Source organism: Pristiophorus japonicus, chromosome 13 (assembly GCF_044704955.1).
Source record: "Pristiophorus japonicus isolate sPriJap1 chromosome 13, sPriJap1.hap1, whole genome shotgun sequence".
Taxonomy (NCBI): Eukaryota; Metazoa; Chordata; class Chondrichthyes; family Pristiophoridae; genus Pristiophorus; species Pristiophorus japonicus.
In genome coordinates, this window is record NC_091989.1 from 55582743 (window position 1) to 55603944 (window position 21202).

General features: G+C 39.1%; 1 protein-coding gene across 4 annotated transcripts in view; it reads left to right on the plus strand.

The window, feature by feature from the left end:
• Positions 1-21202, plus strand: part of LOC139278581 (kinesin-like protein KIF21A) — a 187283-nt gene that overhangs the window by 137687 nt on the left and 28394 nt on the right. For all 4 annotated transcript variants that reach the window (XM_070897506.1, XM_070897508.1, XM_070897507.1 and 1 more), the window contains 3 exons: positions 9457-9511; positions 10001-10233; positions 15919-16035. In XM_070897506.1, coding sequence (XP_070753607.1) covers positions 9457-9511; positions 10001-10233; positions 15919-16035 — 405 coding nt within the window. The remainder of the gene's footprint in view (positions 1-9456; positions 9512-10000; positions 10234-15918; positions 16036-21202) is intronic.

Below are 21202 nucleotides of genomic sequence, written 5' to 3' on the forward strand. Positions count from 1 at the left end.
TCCTCGATACGAGGGACCGCCTAAGAAGGAGGAGGATACACAGTAGCCATTTTGCACACAGCAAGTTCCCAAAAACAACAGTGTAATATTGACCAGATAATCTGTTTGTGATGTTGGTTGAGGGTTAAATATTGACTACGTCATCGGGGATAACTCCTCTGCTGTTCTTCGAAATAATGTCATAGGATCTTTTACGTCCATCTGAAAGACGGCACCTCTGACAGTGCAGCAATCCCTCAGTACTGCATTGGAGTTTCAGCCTAGATTTTTGTGCTCAAGTCCCTGGAGTGGGACTTGAACCCACAACCTTCTGACTCTGGCGAGAGTGTGACCAACTGAGCCATGGCTGACCTTGGTATAGTTACTGTTGCAATGTAGGGAAACACGCAAGTCAATTTAGACACAAAAAGGTCCCACAAACAGAAATTAGATAAATGATCTAATAATCCATTTTAGTGATGAGGCTAAAGGATAAATATTGGCTGGGACACAAGGCAAACTTCCCTGCTCTTCGAATGGTGCCATGGGGTCTTTGACATCCGAGAGGGCAGATGTTGCTAGCACCTCCTTTTGTGCTGCACTGAAGTGTCAACCTAATATGTGCTCAAGTCTCTGGACTATCATTGAACTCGTAACCTTCTAACTCTGAGAAAAGACTGCTACTGCTGAGCCAAGACCAAGACCTGACTTTATTGTAAATATATCATGTGAAACCTTGTCACAGGCTTTCTGAAATGTAAATTGATAAAGTACTGTTTTTTTTAAGTGACTTTGTTTACATAATGCTGCTGCTTGTATTCTTCTTGATGGTAGTTTGCAGGGTAGGGAGATGCTGTCAAAAATTGATTGGCTGCTGCAGCGTATCTTGCAGACTCTACATAATGCACCAGTGATGGCGGGGGGTTAGTTATCGAGTTCAGTGGCAAAGATAGAGATGAAGTGAACTGCTCTGTTCTGGATGCTGTCTGGCTTCTTGTGGCTGTTTTTTAAAATTCCCATCTTTGTTTTCAAATCCATCCATGGCCTTATCCCTCCCTATCTCTGTAACCTCCTCTAGTCCTACAACCATCTGAGATCTCTGCTCTCCTCCAATTCTAGCCTCTTGTACATCCCCAATTTTCATGGCTCCACCATTGGCAACCATGCCTTCAGCTGCCTAAGTCCCAAGTTCTGGAATTCCCTCCCTAAACCTCCCCACCCCTCTCTCCTCCTTTTAAGATGCTTCTTCAAACTTATCACTTTGACCAAGCTTGAACAACTTGTTCTAACATCTCCTTTTGTGGCTTGGTGCCAAATTTTATTTGAGTGCTCATGTGAAGGGCCTTTGGATGTTTTACTACTTCAAAGGTGCTATATAAATGCAAGTTGTTACCCATCCAACCAAGTGGTGAGTATTTCATCACACTCCTAACTTGAACCTTGTAGATGATGCTGAGGTGAGACAATCATTGCAAAATACCCAGCATCTTGCCTGTTCTTGTAGCCACAGTGTTATGTCTGAGCCAGTTAAGCTTCATGTCAATGGTGACCCCCCAAGGTGGTGGGGAACTTGGCCATTACCCAGCATTTGCGTGGTACAAATGTTATCTTCCGAGTTCTCAGCCTAATGCTGGATGGTGTCCAGGTTGATTTTATTTTCTCCTCACTTATTTTCTCTTTGTTGACCAAGTTTATCTTATCCGTAGTTAGTTTTGATTATTTTTGTCATAGTCTTAAGCAGGTTAAATTTCTTCCTTTTATATTATAAAGAGTGACTCGCATTTGCACTTGACCATGTCTCCCAGAAAAATCTCAGTGCTTTGTTACAATTTGAGCTTCTTGATTTGTTTTTGATTCATGCTGATGCAAAAAGTCAGCTTCGTAGGCAAGCCCAGGCTGCTTATCAACAGAAACCTGACCTTATACTTGTAGAATATGACTGAGCATGCCATGGAGTGAACAACAATCCCATTTACTCTCTGGGTATGCACTGGAAATAGTGCAGCGCCCTCACCTTGTATAGATTTATCCAGGTAGAGGGAAATCAACATCTAGCACATTAGCTTAGGCTAACCAACAAAAACAGCAATTTACATTTATATAGTGCCTTTAAAGTAGTGCATGTCCCCAGGTGCTTCGGGGCACAATCGGATAAAAAAGGACTCCAGGTCAAAGGATGAGATTAGGCGGGATTGATAAAAGCTTGCTTCAAGTGGCGAATTTTAACGAGGGCCTTAAACCGGCAGAGGAGACAGAGGTTTAGGGAGGAAATTCCAGAGCGTAAATCCTCAGATGTTGAAACTATGGTTTACCTGTCTTGGGAGACGTAGCGTTGGTCCCAGAGAGGCTGAGACAGGAGAAATTGTAATGGGGAATGAGAATATGCCAGAGACTTTAAACAAATATTTTGTATCTGTCTTTGCAATAGAAGACACAAGCATACCAAAAATAGTGGGGAACCAAGGGACTAATAAGAGTGAGGAACTTAAAATAATTGTCAGTAGAGGAAAAAGTACTTGATAAACTAATGGGACTAAAATCCGACAAATCCCCTGGTCCTGATGGCCTACATCTAAGGGTTCTAAAAGAGGTAGCTGCAGAAATAGTGGATGTATTGGTTGCTATCGTCCAAACATCTCTAGATTCTAGAATATTCCCAGCGGATTGGAAGGTAGCAAGTGTAACCCCGCTATTCAAGAAAGGAGGAGGGGGGCGGTGGGGGGAAGAGAGAGAGAGAACTGGGAACTACAGGCCAGTTAGCCTGACATCAGTCGTTGGGAAAATGCTGGAATTCATTATGGAAAATAGAAACAGGGCACTTAGAAAATCATCATATGATTAGGCAGAGTCAACATGGTTATATGAAGGGTAACTCGTGTTTGACAAATTTATGAGCTTTTTAAGGATGTAACTAGCAGGGTAGATAAAGGGGAACCAGTGGATGTAGTATATGTGGATTTCCAAAAAGCATTCGATAAGGTGCCACATAAAAGGTTGTTGTGCTAGATAAGGGCTTGGGGTAATAATATATTAGCGTGGATAGAGAATTGATTAACGAACAGAAAACAGATGGGGATAAATGGATCATTTGTCGGTTGGCAGGCTGTAACTCACAAAGATCAGTGCTTGGGCCTCAGAACTTTTATTTATATAGCGCCTTTAACGTAGTAAAACATCCCAAGGCGCTTCACAGCAGTGTTACAAGACAAAACAGATAAATTTGACACCGAGCCACAAAAGAAGAAATTAAAGCTTGGTTCGAGGTAGGTTTTAAGGAGCGTCTTAAAGGAAGAAAGAGAGGTAGAAAGGCGGAGAGGTTTAGGAAGGGAGTTCCAGAGCTTAGGGCCCAAACAACTGAAGGCACCGCCATCGATGGTTGAGCAGTTGTAATGAGGGATGTTCAAGAGGGCAGAACTTGAGGAGCACAGACATCTTGTGGGGTTGTGAGGCTGAAAAAGATTACAGAGATAGGGAGGGGCAAGATTTAGATGAAGGGACCGAGTGCAATGCATCAAAGTTTGCTGACGATACAAAGCTAGGTAGGAAAGTAAGCTGTGAGGAGGACATAAAGTGCCTGAAAAGGAATATAGACAGGTTCAGTGAGTGGGCAAGGTGGTGGCAGATGGAGTATAATGTGGGGACATATGAGGTTATTCATTTTGGTCGGAAGAATAGAAAAACAATATTTTTTAAATGGTGAGAAACTATTAAATGTTGATGTTCAGAGAGATTCCTTGAACAGGAAAGAGGTAGCATGCAGGTACAGCAAGCTATTTGGAAGGCAAATGCATGTTGGCCTTTATTGCAAGGATTAGAGAAGTTATGAAAAAGGACAAGGAACAATAAAACGTGAAACTACTCATCAGTAAATGAGCAATGTGAGGCCTTAAAGCAGCTTGGTTCAGGTACAGACTAGTCACATTCCCATGAGGGGACAGGAAGGGCATCCTTATTTCGCTCTCTAAAATTTATAAAAAGTAAATTAGAATCTCTGCATTTTACTTCCTTGTTTGATGTCTGACAATTCAATGTGATTGGCTGCTTAGCCAGCTTTATGCCATCACTATTGCCGGATGCTGGCGATTTGCTTGATTTGGTGCCAGATTCAAACAAAGGTCGGGAGAACTGAAATTAGTGCCACAGAGATTGCGACAAAAGCAAAATACTGCGGATGCTGGAAATCTGAAATAAAAACAAAAGCTGAAAATAATCAGGTCAGGCAGCATCTATGGAGAGAGAAACCGAGTTAACGTTTCAGGTCAATGACCCTTCATCAGAACAAAGGCTAGATGTTTGTGGGCAGCTTTTTTCGAGGTCAGCGGTGAATGCAGTCATTCCAGGCCATAGAGATTAAAATGAAACCGGAAAAATGAAGCTTCTGATAAATGTCAGGCTTATAATACAGGAGAGAAGCAAACTGAATACAAAGTACAGAAGAGAACTGAAAAATGAAATGAGGCAAAGAGAGTGTATGAGAATAGTTTAGCATTTAAAGTAAAAAGGATCCGAATAGTCTTTTATAGACATAAATAGTAAAAGAAAGGGTTAGGGACCAAAAAGGAGATCTGCTAGTGGGGGTCAGAGGGTGTAGCTGAGGAACTAAATGAGTACTTTGCATCTGTCTTCACTGAAGAAGGGGATGCTGCCAATGACACAGTAAAGGAGGAGGCAGTAGAGAAATTGGATCGGATAGGTAGAAAAGTCGTCTGGATGGGATGCATCCTCGGTTGCTGAGGGAAGTAAAGGTGAAGATAGTGGAGGCTCTGGCCACAATTCTGCTTGGATATGGGAGTAGTGCCAGAGCACTGGAGGATTACAAATGTTACGCCCTTTGTTCAAAACTGAGATGGATAAACCTGGCAACTGCAGGCCAGTCAACCTAACATTAGTGGTGAGATTACAGACAATAATCCGAGACATGGAAAATGTGGGTTAATAAATGCTTGGATTCATTAAAAGCTAATTGTGCTTGACTAACTTGATCAAGTTATTTGATGAAGTAATCGAGAGAGTTGATGAAGATAGTGTGGTTGATGTGTATAAGGACTTTCAATAGGTTTTTGATAAAGTACTATGTAATAGACATTTGCAAAATTGAAGCCCATGGGATTAAAAGAGGTTGTGGCAGCATGGATACAAAATTGGCTAATAAAAAAAGCAGAGTTGTGGTGAACAGTTTTTCAGACTAGGGGGAAATAAAAAGTGGTGCCCCCCAGAGGTCGGTATTGGGACCACTGCTCTTTTTGATCGATATTAAAGACCTGGACTTGTGTATATGTCGCATAATTTCAAAGTTTGCAGATAACACGAAATTCAGAAGTGTAGTTAAGTGAGGAGGATAGTAACAGACTTCAGGATATAGATAAACGGGTGAAATGGACAGACATCGTCAGATAGAATTTAATGCAGAGGTGTGATGGTGATGCACTTTGGTAGGAAGAATGAGGAGAGACAATGGGGCTAAAACTCCTGCCTTGCCGGGTCCAAAGTGTGTACGGACCCGGCGAGGCCTCGCAAAAGCCGTTTTTTGGGGCGATATGTGCATGCGCCGAAAACCGGCTTTTCCAATCTGTCAAGATTTCTCTTGATAGATCCTCCGCATCCCTGGGAGAAGGGCACTCGCACGGCCAATATTGGGCTATATGCCCAGTGAATGTCCTTCAAACTTTTACGCCTGGTGAAAGCAGGTGCCTAGCCTATCTTTACCAGCGTAAGAGTTTTAAAACATATTGACATAGAAATTCCGCTTTCTCCTTCCCGCGGACGTTCGACTAGATTTTAGAGGAAAAACTGCGCACCTACCTGAAGCTGCTGCGCTGCTCAACTTCCTGATCCACAGGCCTCCTCTCTCTGCGCGTCGCAGCGGATGCACGTCGCGATGTGCGCAGGCCTGGAGTTGGAGTCGCATGGCTCTGGGCAGCCAATCAGGTATAGTATATTCTCATTCATAGTAATAGGAGTTTTGTCAGTCCGAAACTCCTATTACTGTGAATGAGAACCCCCCACCACTAATTAAAAAAAAATAGAAAATATACACTACATCTTAAAGATTCATTTAAATTAAAGTTATTGTCACCAAAAAAATATATATTCCCGATTTTAAAAAAAAAAAAAACGTTTTTTTAATTATGCTTTAAGATAAACTTACTGTTGTGGGGAGGGTTTTTAACAATAAAATATGTTTTCATAACTATTTTAATATGTTTGTTTTTTAAAACACTTGCGTCTGTAAAAGTAGGCTATGCGCCTGCTTTTTCAGGCGCAAGATTTTTGAGGACATTTGCTGGGCAAGATATGTGTAAATATCGCCAACTTGCACGTACAAATATGATCGTTCCCGATCTGTCTAGATCCAGCTTGATGGATCGGAAAAGCCGGTTTTCAGCGAATGCTCATTGCGCGCTGAAAACTGGCTTTTCTGATGCCTTCCCAGGTCAGTAGAAACTTCGTATGGGCCTGGGGACATTGGAATTTCTACCCCATAAAAATTAAATTTAAATGCACATTTTTATAGTTTTAAAAACCCTGTACATTAAGAAGTTTATTTTAACGCTATTAAAACACATTAAAAGAAATCCAAAAAATATATTTTTTTTTCTAAAAACATTTAATTACATTTCATTTCAATTAATTTTAAATATGTGCGGTGTTTTATTTATTATGTTTTGTTTTAGGCGGTTTTCTTATTGATAGTAATAGGAACTTGCACAAACTGAGTTCCCATTTTTAATCAATGAGTATACTGCATCGTGATTGGTTGTCCAGGCCCATGCGACTCCAGCATGGACTTGTGTACCTCGAAGACCGGTCCCCATGCACTGTGCAGTACATCTAGGTCTCCGACCAAGATCCTACATTTCTCCGGGACCAACAGGTAGATTTGTAGATTTTGGGGGGGGTTGGAGGTGTTCGTATGAAGGAAGCTTCCAATCTCAATTTTAGGCCCATTATGAACTAAATGATACAATTTTAAAGGGGGCACAGGAACAGAGAGAACTGCGAGTGTATGTACACAAATCTTTGAAGGTGGAAAGAAAAGATGAGAAGGCTTTTTAAAAAAAGGATATGGGATCCTTGGTTTCATAAATAGAGGCATAAAGCTCAAAAGCAAGGAATGATGCTAAACCTTTATGAAACATTGGTAATCTCCCAGCTGGAGTATTGGCCAATTCTGAGCACCACACTTTAGGAAGAATGTCTGAAGACCTTAGAGAGAGTGCAGAGGAGATTTACGAGAATATTACCAGGGATGCAAGACTTCAGTTATGTGGAGAGACTAGAGAAACTGGGGCTGTTCTTGTTAGAGCAGAGAAGGTTTAGTAAAGGTCAAAAAGGGTTTTGATAGAGTAAATAAGGAGAAACTGTTTCCAGTGGCCAGGAGGGTTGGTAACCAGAGGATACAGATTTAAGGTAATTGGCAATGGAATCTGAGACAAGTTGAGAGGTTTTTTTTACACATTTATTGTGATGATCTGGAATGCACTGCCTGAGTGACTATGCTTCCACCAGCCTATCAAATCTTTCAAAAGGAATTGTATAAATACTTGAAGGGAAACATTTGCAGGGCTATGAGGCATGGGCATGGGACAAATTGGATAGCTTTTTCAAAGCTGGCACAGGCATGATGGGTCAAATGGCCTCTTTCTATGCAGTATCATTCTATGAAACTCATAATAGCAGCTGAGGCAACTTTCCAATGTTTTGTGTGAAACCTTACACCTGGTATGACTGGACTGGTATTTAGTTTCCTCTTAAATGGAGAGAAACTCCAAAGGAAGCCAGTGTAAGAATGACTTGCCTGAATGCTACCCTCTTCAAGCAGGGTTCAGACTTGATGCTGAAAGCAAGATTCTTAACAAGACCATTGCAATTGAACTTTCTCCATGTTGTGCTCCCCGAGAGAATTGCCAGGATGATGCACGCAAGCCATGAGTAATACTTGAAATGATCTTGAGGCTAACATACTGAACAAATTTAAGTTGCTGTTTACCCCCACTTCAATTAATTGACAGTGACATACCCATATTCTGAAACCATAAAGCCAACATAAATGTACTGCTTTCCTTCCCCAATTATTTATCTTTATAAGATCTGAATAGCAAAGGCAGCAGCTACCCTATAAACCCCATACTAGTTTTTGGACTTTCTGAATTTGACAGATAACAGACTCAGTCTGGCAGCACTTGTAGTCGCAGATGGCAAACCATATACAGCCCCTAAAAATTTGACTTTTGAAATGGTTTGGTGAGGATTTCTTCCTTTTGCTGCGGTTCTTCATTGGCTTTGTGCACATAATTTGTACTGAAGACATCAAATGCTGAGTGGAAACTATTTACCCCGTGATCCGAGGATAACATGCACAAACATCCAGTTATACTCACATTTGCAGTATTTTCTCATTCACAATACAGGTATATCACAAAGCTTGTGAAAGGTTGAGATGGGAGGTATTTCAGCCTGCCTACTATCTCAGTAGGAAATTATGTCTATAAAAGGTGCTAGAAAAATTAAACATTAATGTTTACCCAAGATTGAATCTTGTTTGCTCAAACAATGATGAGCCTATGATTTCCTAAAATCTAAAGCTATTTTGATGAGGTAACTGAAATTATTTCAGTGTCCATGTGAAATGTTCCAATTTTACTTGCCGCTTAATGCTTTGTGACCTGGTCCAACATGTTTAACATTTACTCCATCATCTTTGTATCAGCTTGTTTCTTTGTTTCATCTTTTCAAAAGAACAGAGTTGTATTGAATACACCTGTATAAACTGGGTATGAGAAAGAGCATACCTTCACAATCTATGTACAGTACCTGAATGAGCATTGTCACACTTTTTAATCTTTTGGATGAACTATTGACTTGTATTTGGAAACTGAGGTATATCAAAGAATAAGATGACATAGGCTATTTGTAGCATCCAGTCACAGCATATTATTGCTTCAAAATGCCGTGCCGCAGTGCAGTACTAACAGCACCTTTTTGTAATATCTCTGCTAAAATATGGATCTCCTTCCTTATATTGCCAAGTCTGCCATTTTGAGAACAGCCACTAGTATAATCTCGATAAATCACTGAATGTTGCATTTTGTTAGCGCAGATTGCATCCAAGATATTACAAAGTGTTTTGAAGAACGATCTTAAATTATTCATGATTAGCGATCGTGTGTATTCAATATTTCATCAAAGGTTTTGGTCGGGGCTGGAAAGCATTTGATTTTATGTAATTTTAAATGGAGGCAGGAAATCTTTTCTTTTAAAATTAATTGTGCCTTGGATGCTAAATTAGAGAAAATGGACTAAAATTGCATTTTAGTTTGTAGTTTGTGCTGGTTGCTTAATTGGGTGCTAAATCCTATTAAAATAACTAACGGTCAGAATAAATTGTTGAATAAATCAATTGAGATCACTTTGATCAACTCTAGTGACCAGAAGTTTATTTGGTTTCTTAGATTGTTTTAACTTTTATTTCTACAGTTCAATGACATCTGACCTTATGAGATTAGCAGGTGACACCAAACCAAAGGATAAGGTATTTAAGTTGCTTGTTATTTTCTAACTTGGTTAGTAAGAGATACATTGGTACCCAATATGAAGCATTGGAAAGAGATCATTGGGGCATGCATATATTATAGAGCAGGGAGACCTCATGAATGTTTGTTTTAAATTAAATTAATTTGCCAGATTAATATCTACAGTATTGTCTAATGTCCTGTTCATCTACAGCTTTAAAATGTTTAGTAATTATTGCTTTGAAGTCAATTGTTGCTTCATAAACTGCTGCTTGACGTTGAAGCAGAAATGTAATTGTGCCTGACCAGAGAAATACAGCAGATGACTGAATTAAATCCATGCTGCCAAGTCGGTTGAAAACTACCACGTGCTTGGAGTCATCCTAATAGTTATTTGTTGTAGCTATTTAAAATATCTGTTTAAATAATCAATTTTAAATGCATTCTGCTGAAAATTAACCATTAATAATGCATTACAACCTTAAATGTTTCTGCACATTATTGTACAGGCACGAAGGAGGACAGCTACACAAATGGAATTGCTTTATGCAGACAGTAGTGATTCTGCCTCAGATATTGTTGCAGGGGATCTTGCTATGCCTGTGCCATTAATGCCTGTTGCAGAGATGCAAGAAATTGAAAAAGACACTGGGACTTCTTTGCAGGCTGATGCTGCTTCAGCTAGGGAAAAAGAGATAATACCATCACCATCTGGCTTGCCTCTTAGGCTTGGCAGTAGCATGTAAGTTCTGCCTGCCATGCACTAATTACTTCAGCTTGTTGCATGATGCTGCATTGGTTTACCATGGCATTTTTCTGTCTTTATTAATTGTAGTATTAAATCAATGTATTTAGCATAAAAGTAAGTGTTTTGCATGCATTCCAGACTTAAATGGTATTGATTTACAAAAAAAGCTTAAAACGGGCTGTAAAAATGTGTGCTCAGAAATTGGGATTTTAAAGAGTTTGTCCTTGTTCAAAAAAAAACCTCGAGTGTAAAAAGGCATTATAATTCTAATTTAGTAGGCAGAACATTAAACATAGTACATTGTAGATATGCAAATCATAACACAATTCAAAATATGACTTATCTTTGGAGTTTGGTTGGAGGGAAGTTAGAGAGAGACAGGTGAATAACGGAGACCCTGTCTTTTCTATTGTGACTATTCCTTTAATGTAAAGCTGATCAAGATGAGGAATGTTGGTATTGGGAACTGGAACATTTGCCATTTGGGTACCAATCGTTAGCACTGTAGGGTACATGCCATCTCATGCTTTTTCCACTTTGAGTTCACCAAATTATTGAGCATAATATTTGTTTATAGTAATGTTATCTAACTGCTCCACTTTCTCTTGCACTATTCTTTGCCTCTACCACATTTTTCTAAGCCAGATAAAGTACTTCACTAATTCTGCTATTCCTTCTTTCTGCATAAGATTTATTTTTTTGTCTCTCATTGGCCCTACCCTAACTCTTAGTTTTTATGTTTAAATCCTTTGCTATTTGTCACCTGCCAGTCTTCCTTCATACAAACTTTCTCATCTTTGCTTCTCCTCTACATTTTCTATACTCTGCTTAATCATCATTTGTATTATTAGCTGTAAATTTGTCATATGCCTCTTTTGGTATTTTAATTTGAATTTCCCTACTCATCCAAGGAACTCCAACTTTTCCAATGCCACCTTTACTAGTTGTAGGTCTATGCTGAGTGGACTATAATAGACTATTCTTTCATTTGTTTTCGGGATGTGGATGATACTGGTGAGGCAGCATTTATTGTCCATCACTAGTTTCTCTGAGAAAGTGGTGGTGGGCCTTTTACTTGAAGCGTTGCGTTCTTACACTATTGTGGTGATTGTACTCCCACAGTGGTATGAATGCCATGATATTGAACCAGATAAGTATATATCCAAGCCACAATGGTGTGTGGCTTGGAGAGCAACTTGGAAGTTATGATTCCGCAATATTGCCTTTCTTCATTTATGCATGCTATCGAAGTAAGCTTGGTGAGTTGCTGCTCTGCATCCTTTAGATAATACAGCAGACACAATATGGCAGTAGTGGAGGGTAGATATTGAGTCCAGTAGCAAGGGTACTGATCAAGTGAACTTTTTCTGTCCTGAATGGTGTCAAACTTCTTGAATGCTGCAGCTGCACCCAGGCGGGTGCTGATTATTGCATCACACTCTGACTTGAGCCTTGTGGATGGGAATTCAGGGGTAATTGGTGAGCCACTTAGAGTACCCAGCCTCTACCGTGTTCTTGTAGCCATGGTTGATATGGCTGCTCCAGTTCAGCTTCTGGTCAATGGTGACCACCAATATAATATACGACCAATAGAGTATTAGTTCCCTTTTTCCTTAACTCTGAGCAAATAGATTCAGCTTTTGCACCATCTCCTGTATAATCCCTTCTCGTGCTGTAATGGAATCTTTGGAATTTTTCCTATTTTTTCACTCATCTTTCCTGTATTCATTGTCCCTTTTTTGTTTTGTTTTCTTTTCTGCTACCTTGTCTATTTTTTTTCCTCCATCCTGTTGTTTTAGTTTAAATCCTCCCCCCACGGCATGAGTTATTCACCCCATTAGGACGTTGATGATCTCCTTGATCAAGTGAAGCCTTTCCATCTTGTACAGGCCCCTCCTGTCCCAATGTCATTAGAATCTAAACCCTTCACTCCTATGTCATTTCTCCAGCCTCATTACCTTGCTCTTCCTATACTGACTAGCACATAACACGGCAAGTAATCATGAGATTACTATTGTCAAAGTCTTGTTCTTTAATCTATCTTAATTGCTGCAACTTCCTTTGCAGAACTTCAGTTCTTTTTATTCCTATGTCATTGTTTCCACCTCCTGGATTATCCTAGAGTAACCCGGAATTAAAGATTAATCTCAGGAAAAAAAACAATAGGGATATTTTCTTCCATTTCTCTCCTGCTGGGTTCTCAACAAACAGCAGGGCTGGAATGTGTCTACCTTGCACATGTGTACTTTATTGGTAAAAGCACACAATGAATAGAGCAGTTTCTGACTGATTTACCATGAAAATTGATTTGTTTGGCGTCCAATAGCAGTAGCTTGGGGGCGGGGTGGATGGAGGTGGAAGATCGTGTGAAGAAACCTCAGAATAGAGTTGCCAACCCTTATTCCAACATGAACCACAACTTCTGCCCTCCTTCTCTTTGCATCTGCTCTGTTATTTCCTTTATTCTAGTACCTGTGAGGGAACGTACCATTCGGGACTTGCAGATGTGCCTACAAAAGCGCCCGTCTACTCCGCTGACTATAGAATCCATTATTATTGAATGTCATCCCTGACATCCTCACCTTGATTTGAACAAATTTGCCATAAAATCAATTGTAAAAAAATGGGAACACTGATCCCATTCATTCATCCAAAGCATACAAATGGATAAGAACTCATCGAAACAATGAAAATTGCGTTCCCACTTGGACGTTCTCTTGGCTATTTTGAGACATGTAATCTTAACACCGCCTGCCGCCCACCGCCCCCCCAACCCTACTGCCAAGTTCTGCTTTGTACAGAAGTCTGTACAGAATTGGTAGAAGTTTTAGAGGGGATTTGAGGGGTAACTTCTTCACCCAAAGGGTGGTGGGGGCCTGGAACTCACTAACTGAAAGGGTGGTAGAGGCAGAAACCCCCACGACATTTTATTAAAAAGTACTTAGATGTGCACTTGAAATGCCGTAACCTACAGGGCGGCTGACCAAGAACTGGAAAGTGAGATTAGACTGAATAGCTTTTTGTTGGCCGGCGCGCACACGGGCTAAAATGGCCTCCTTCCGTGCTGTAAATTTCTATGATTCTAAGTCCTTGTTTAGAATTGTTTTGAAGAAAACTTTTCTTTAAAAATTTAGACATTTTTTTTTTATTGTAATTCTTCACTTGAGTTTTTATTGTAGTTTTAGTGAAAGTAACTCACCAGACATTCTTGAATTGTACATATATTCCAGGGATCAATCAACTTGTTCCCTAACTCTTCCATTGACAACCATAGCTCCTTGATGCCCTCCTTTAAAGAGAATCTGCGTAAAATATTATCTTCCTTTTAGTTCCATGAGAGGGGTTTAAAAGTTACCCCATTATCAACCAGCTACATCAGGCTGGGCACGAATACAAAAAGCAAAATACTGCGGATGCTTGAATCTGAAATAAAAACAGAAAATGCTGGAAATACTCAGCAGGGGTCCTGCTGTGTATTTCCAGCATTTTCTGTTTTTATTACATTAGGTTGGGGCCTGAACCTTATTTCTCAATAATTTTATGGCTCAGCTTTTTGACCCAGTTATTTCGTGTTGCCTCAAATTCCTTTTCGAAATGGCGACGGTTGCATTGGACATTTTGTGCTCCTCTCAATTTTTCTTGTCTGGTGAAAGATTGTTAATGCTTGTTTAGTTCATACATAATGGAAATCAGGATATTTTCTCTTCACTCTGGAGTAAATTAAACCAGGTTCAGCTGCGTTATCAGCTTTAGGTACCTGACTCTTGGCTAAGATCATCTCAACAGTAACTTCTGTTGATGCAATTTTAGCTGCACTTAAACTACCAGGACCATAGCACTGTGTTTGGATGTGAAAAGTTATACCAAATATCTTTTTTTCTCATCAACCATCCTCATAGCTAACCTTCTCTGATTAATCCCTTAAATCACCAATGTGGGCTTCAATTATTTTCTGACTTCTCATATTAAAAAAAGCCATGCCAATCAGTGCTAAGGTGCTCTTTGAATACAACTTAGCATCCACATCCCAAACTCACTTGTGTTTTTTGCTCTTTAATATGTGCTTGTAGCTCTATTATTCGAATCATAATATTGTTGGATCCATTTTGGCTTTTCCTTTGCCATTGTTACTATTGCCAAAGTAAAACAGAATACAGCCTCTTGTATAGCTTGGAACCAGTTGCAAGGTTACTGTTAGTGAAAAGGTCTTGGACAGGACAGTGTCTTGTGAATTACTCTATTTGCATGAAATTCTCATGATTTTTATGTGGAGGATAAACAATACTTGATGAGATGTTGACTTTATAAATACATTAAAATTATGAAATCACCTGGTGTTTGCGTTTTAGTGTATTTTTTGTATCTTTCCAAAGTAGAAAATGAAATTGTATGAATTCGGTAGTTTTCTTGTGACTACCCTTCCATTAAAAGTTCCGTTTTTTTTTCGTAACATTGTAGTGTTCCAAAGAAAAATGGTTATGTGAACAGTTGATGATCGCAATCTCTAATCTAGCAGAACTGAAATATATTTGGAAAAAAACATAAAATTAAAGTTGTAACTAAATGCTTCAGCATTGATCATATTTTGATGGAATCAGTCAATAATAGTTGACCACTTTTTATTTGGACAACTGACTTAATTGATTTTCTTTCCCTGCAACAACATCATAGAAAATTCAAAACTAATTTCTGTAGCATCGCACATTACTTCCGGTTCTTTCTACTTGCATAATTTTAGAAAGGAAAAAGGTATTCAAATGACGTATCCTTTTGTGTTAGCCAAGTTAAAAAATCTTATCCTAAAAGATTTCGACAGCTCCATTCATTAATAGTCGGCTCAATTTTGTCCATTTCCAAAAAGCTACATCACACATTTTATAAGACTAAAAATTCTGCAATATAATTTTAGTCCAAGGAAAGTAACCAAAATTAAAATGGTAGTTAAATTTTTTTTAAAGCTTTATACTAACAAATGCTATATTGTGTTCCAAGCAATATATCCAGTGTGCAATAATATTGTAATATTTCAGCTACTGCTGTATGTGAAGTCTTGATCTTTTCTTACTGGGGTTTGTTTGCAATTAGCTTAGATTATGTAGCACTAAGTGCATGTATTACTCGCAAAAATAATAAATGTAAACGAGAGAGATTCTTTTTATTACTGGCTTTATGATGGGGTGCTCAGTAGTACTTTGCTTCGGACAGTCTGCTTGTAGATATCAGCTCAAGACGCTGTTTTGAGAGGCAGAGGATGGTGATGAAGGGCATAGGGCAGCTATGCGATATTTTAGTATCTAAGAAACTGGTTTGTAGAATAAATGTACAGAAATGGTCACTAATCCTGGAACATCAAGAGTGCAGTTTTTGACTTGGAACAAAACTACAGGTAAAAAAAAATTTATATTTAGAAAGCAATATTTTTTTTCTTGTGACATAAAGTGCAGTAATAGCCTATTGAAGACATGGAGATGAGTGACAGAAGAGGATATTAACATTTGTGTGCCATTAATCTGATGGATTTTTTTGAAACAGGATAACATACCATAGTATATTAATAAAGCATCTAAATTAACTTTGATTTGTTTTTTTTTTCAATAATGGATGTTAAATTTTGCTGTTCAGATTTTGTAACCACTACTTAGGGCGTTGTAGTTTATAAAAACGTTACTCTTATTTTAGATCTAGACCATCAGCAGCAGAAAGGAAAATACCTGAACCTTCACCATTATCCAGAAGGAAGTTGTATGACAGAGGCAACTTGGCAGGAGAGAAAATGAAGGTTAAAGAACAAAAACTGTAAGCAACTTTTCATGCAGGCAGTTCACTTGTTCAGAATACAAATGTATGCCCATTCTTTGGTCATTTACTTTTCTTTTTTCTTTTATGACCACAAAAATGTGTCAATGGTATTCCACTGCTTTGATTCACGTAAGTGTGCAGAATACAACCAAGAAAAAATGGTGTCTAACTTGGATAACTGGAGAACTTGCCTGCATTGATTTTAAATTTGGTTAATGCTTTATTCGAAGGAGCGTAATGAAGTATTTAGCTATGATACAGTCACATCTGGAAAACAATTAAGGGCTTTTAATGTCAAACAATTTGAGTGAAGCTTAATTTTAATCTCCCTACAATGTGAAGACTGCTATGGCCTCATGAATTCATTTGCTGTAAATAGAAATCTATTTTTAATTTGTTAAAAATATGGCTTGCATTAAATGTTTTGCCATTTAAATTTCTTGCAGGACAAACACTGCCATCTGTTCATACTGCCAAGTCCAATTGTACTGATTTGTACCTTCCACTTCTGCCAAAGTTTGCTGTTCAAGTTTGTATCTCACTCAAGTTTGCTGCAGGCATTGTATCTTTCACCTGCCTTGGTTGGATTTTATCCTATTAGTCTTATCTACTGCAGCTATCAAAAGTTACTGTCAGTGTTAACTGGCATTGATGTCAACTGAGAGCTGAGGGTGGGGGTTTAAAAGTATATTCTGAAATCCATAAATTCATGTGAGACGGTGCCAATTCCACAAGAATATATTAACCACAATCTGTAAACATGTAAAATGGTCATGCTGCTAACATGTATATAGAATAGACATTTAAATATGCATTGGGTCATCATTTTGGGCATGTGTTTGCAAAATGTTAACCTGATAAATGTGTAATAATATCAAAAGTAGTTTTCTTTTTTTTAAATGCCAGCTAACAGGAAAAGCAAGTCTAAGCAGCTAACCGAAGTTAAATTGTGTGCTCAGACACACCTATATAGTCCTTCATATTTAAATGCTGAGTCTTCATATTATTTAGTATTTCACAATTAATTCTTGATATTATATAGAATGTCAAACTTCTATAATTCATCTTGCAAAAAAAATCTGGTATCCTGCAAGGGCCTAATCTAGTCTTTCTATTCAAATGAGTGCGCAAAGCTCTGCTTTCCATATTGATGACATTCCCCACACCCCAAACTCAGATTGTTCAAATTCATATTTCTTCATATACCTTTTTGTCCTGTCCAACACAAAAGCTAGCACCCACAGGCAAGGCAGTGCTTTCTATGAAAACCTGACTTTACGTGAAAAATAATCTGTGGCAGCATGCCCTGGGCAAACTATTGATCTGTTTATGGTCTCTGAATTAGAAATACAATTTCTGCTACACCCCTACATCACCTCAGATGATTATCAGTCTAACCAGACTCTCTAAGTATATTAAGCTACCTAACCGGTTTATTTATAGAAGCAAATAACAAGTCATCGTTTAAAGTTCATTCAAATAAGACAGCACCTTTGAACCAGTTCTTGAAAGAGTTACAGAATAAACCAGTGCATTGAGTTCCTTTGGTGTTCTTGGTGGAGATTTTTTTTTAAAGGGCAAAGGGGATTAGCAGCCCAATCCCTATTGCTTTTTCTTGGAATTATGTAGGTTTTCCCATCTTTCCTTCATATCTGTTACAGTTCAAAACCATAACTAGTACATCAAAATTTTGATTCTTGTACCCAAAAAATCCTTTGAAATACACTTGCATTTCTGAGAAGTCATAAGTATTTTACCTGAATGATGGACAGTAAGTTGCATCAAACGTACACAAAATGGTGTGTGACCAGTGCTGTTTATGCAGGGTCTATCCTGATTAGATTATGTTGTCAATTAATAGTCTAGTGACGCATGTTAATTATTTCTAAATTTGATGTGCCTCGTGATTTATTTTCCCAGACACATTTCTCAGTTAGTAATCAACTATGCATTTAGGTACTTGGGGCAGAGCTCATAAGAATAAAACCTGCTCTCTAAGCATGCAGAAGGCATTTTAAACATAAGAAATAGGAGCAGGGGTAGGCCATTTGGCCCCTCGAGTCTGCTCTGCCACTTAGTAAGATCATGGCTGATCTGATCTTGGGCTCAGCTCCACTTCCCTGCCCGCTCCCCATAACCCTTCACTCCCTTATCGTTCAAAAATCTATTTCAGCATTAAATATATTCAATGATCCAGCCTCCACAGCTCTCTGGGGCAGAGAATTCCACAGATTTATGACCTTCTGAGAGAAGAAATTCCTCCTCATCTCAGTTCTAAACCCCTTATTCTTAAACTATTCCCCCACGCGTGTAAACATCATTTCTGCATCTACCTTGTCGAGCCCCTTCAGTATCTTATATATTTCAATAAGATCACCTTTCATTCTTCAAAATTCCACTAAGTATAGGCCCAACCTACTCAACCTTTCTTCATAAGTCAACCCCTTCAACTCAGGAATCAACCTCATGAACCTTCTCTGAATTGCCTCCAATGCAAGTATATCCCTCCTTAAATGAGACCAAAACTGTTCACAATACTCTAGGTGTGGTCTCTCCAAAACCCTGTACAGTTGTAGCAGGACTTCCCTGCTTTTATACTCTATCCCCCTTGCAATAAAGGCCAACATTCCATTTGCCTTCCTGATTATTTGCTGTACCTGTATACTAACTTTTTGTGTTTCATGCACAAGGACCCCCAGGTCCCTCTCTACTGCAGCGTTTTGTAATGTCTCTCCATTTAAAAAATTTGCTTTTTTATTTTTCATGCCAGAGTGAATAACCTCACACTTTCCCACATTATACTCCATCTGCCAAATGTTTGCCCATCCACTTAGCCTGGTTGCTGTTGGACCAGTCAGTTTGCAAAACTAAGAACCCTTGGCACTGACAATTGTTGCAATGTGCAACTGTGAGAAATCGCCTCCAATAAAGAAGACTGACTATATCCTGATCTGAACTGAGCAGTAGCCTATGTATTTTGAACCCTGACATCCCCGTGGCACAAAATACATCAATTCTTCCTTTCCATTTGGTTGATGTTCCACTATAACCCTACATATTATAAAACACAATAGATTTGTGATTACACCTGGTTTAGGTAATCAGACCAAACTGCTCCTTACTCTCTCATCATGACTCGGCATCTGATAATTCATTATATTTTTTCTTTTCTTTTCTTCCTCTTCCCATTAGTCCCCCCCTCCCCATCTGTGAAGTGCCTTGATGTAAATACAAACTGTTGGTTATTCCTTGTAACATATAGGATTTTTTTTCAATAAATATGCAGCAATAAAATAACAATGGAACAAAATGGCTTTCTGGGCTTATTCTGCCTCAGAACTGTACTGAAATGATACAATTGCATCTTCCATCATTTGTGCATCCTCACATTGTAGGAGCTTATCCAGTCATGGTTGGTTCTGGGAATGATATGTTTTTGCTTTGATGTCATCAGGACCACCCCACCACCTAATCATACCTGCTTCCTCAGTAGCAGTTAACTAGAATGAATCCCAACTGTGTAAAGGCCTGGGATCTGCACACAGTTGCTTAGTTCTTCCCCTCCTCAGCATCACTGTTATTTGACTTTGAGGCAGGCCCTGCAGTTTTTAATGAGTTGTAGCGCTTGAGTGTTCAATTATCTTTTCTGTTTCTTTTCTAGTTGATTCCTTGCATGCAAGCCCAATGGAGCAACAACTTCTTGTAACTGCACAAAATTAGTCCTTAAGCTGGAAAACTTGCCCACTTGGGGACAATTATCACTGTTCTCAAACCCTCCATTATGCAACTATATCCTTGTGCCTTCAGGGGGTTGTCTTTAAAGCAATAAATGAGCTTCAGTACAGCTCACCTCCATTTTTAAAAAAAAAACATATTAAACCATACCAGCCAAGTTTAGGGCATATCTCCTGCCCAAGATGGAACTCAGTACATAGGCTTGACCTCTTGGATGCAGTTTCATAGACTTCTAAAAGTTAGTTCATACTCTGGCTTTAGGACCCAATTATAATTCGAGCCAGGGTTCTAGGGTGCACGCACGTTGTGATTCCTGCTGCTGTTGTACATAAAATGTTTGTTAAAAATGTAACACTACTTGGATGAGGTCTTCATTTTATAATTGATCCAATAAGAAAGAGCAAACTTGCATTTCTTCACCATCATGACCTTATGGTATTCCAAAATGTCTTACAAACGATGGATTACTTTTCAAGTGCAGTCATTGGTTACGTAAATAAATGTGGCAACTGGTTTGCATGCAGCAAAGTCCTGCAAACAGCAAATGAATGAATGACCAGATAATCTATTTCTGGTTGTTGAGGGAGGAATACAGCTACGATATAGAATTCCCTGCTCCTTTTCAAATAATGCCACGTGGGATCTTTTACATTCTAGCAGATGGGGCCTTCTGTTTAACATGTCCAAAAGACAGCACCTCTCAATGTAGCACAACCTTGGTGTAGTAGTGAGTCATATATCCTCCAGTTTGTCAAAGATAGAAGCTTCTTTCCACCCTGTAAATTTTTGTGAGCACAATATACAAAATTGAAAGAAGTACAAGTAAATCGCTGTTTCATCTGGAATGAGTGTTTGGGGCCCTGGACACTGGGAAGGGAGGAGGTAAAAGTGGAGGTGTTGCATCTCCTGCGCTTGCACGGGAAGGTGCCTTGGGAAGGGGGAGGGGGTACTGGGGGTGATTGAGGAGTGGATGAGGGTAACGCGTAGGGAGTGGTCCCTTCGAAATGCTGAAAGGGGAGGGGAAGATGTGTTTGGTGGTGGGATCACGCTGGAGATGGCGGAGGATGATCTGTTGAATGTGGAGGCTGGTAGGGTGTTAGATATCTTAATTTTCAATGAGATGCGAACTCTGGTTATAGATTTAAAGTAATTTTATTCCAGCAGCAGCAACAGAACCATGGCAGGGTTCCAGCTCTTTGGTCTTCTAAAACACGTGGCAAAACATGGCTGTACTTATCCTGGATCAATTTACAGAAATGAACTCTCCTCCTTTGACCTTATTGGCTCAATTGATATGTTGTTAACCCCTAATTGGCTTGCTGCCAAAAGTCCTGAAATGTCAAGTTGATTGATGACTTAATGCAATGTGCTCATTCTCACGTAGGCATGGGGTCTGTGTTTTCTCAACTTTGCAGCCTGTTTGAATTCT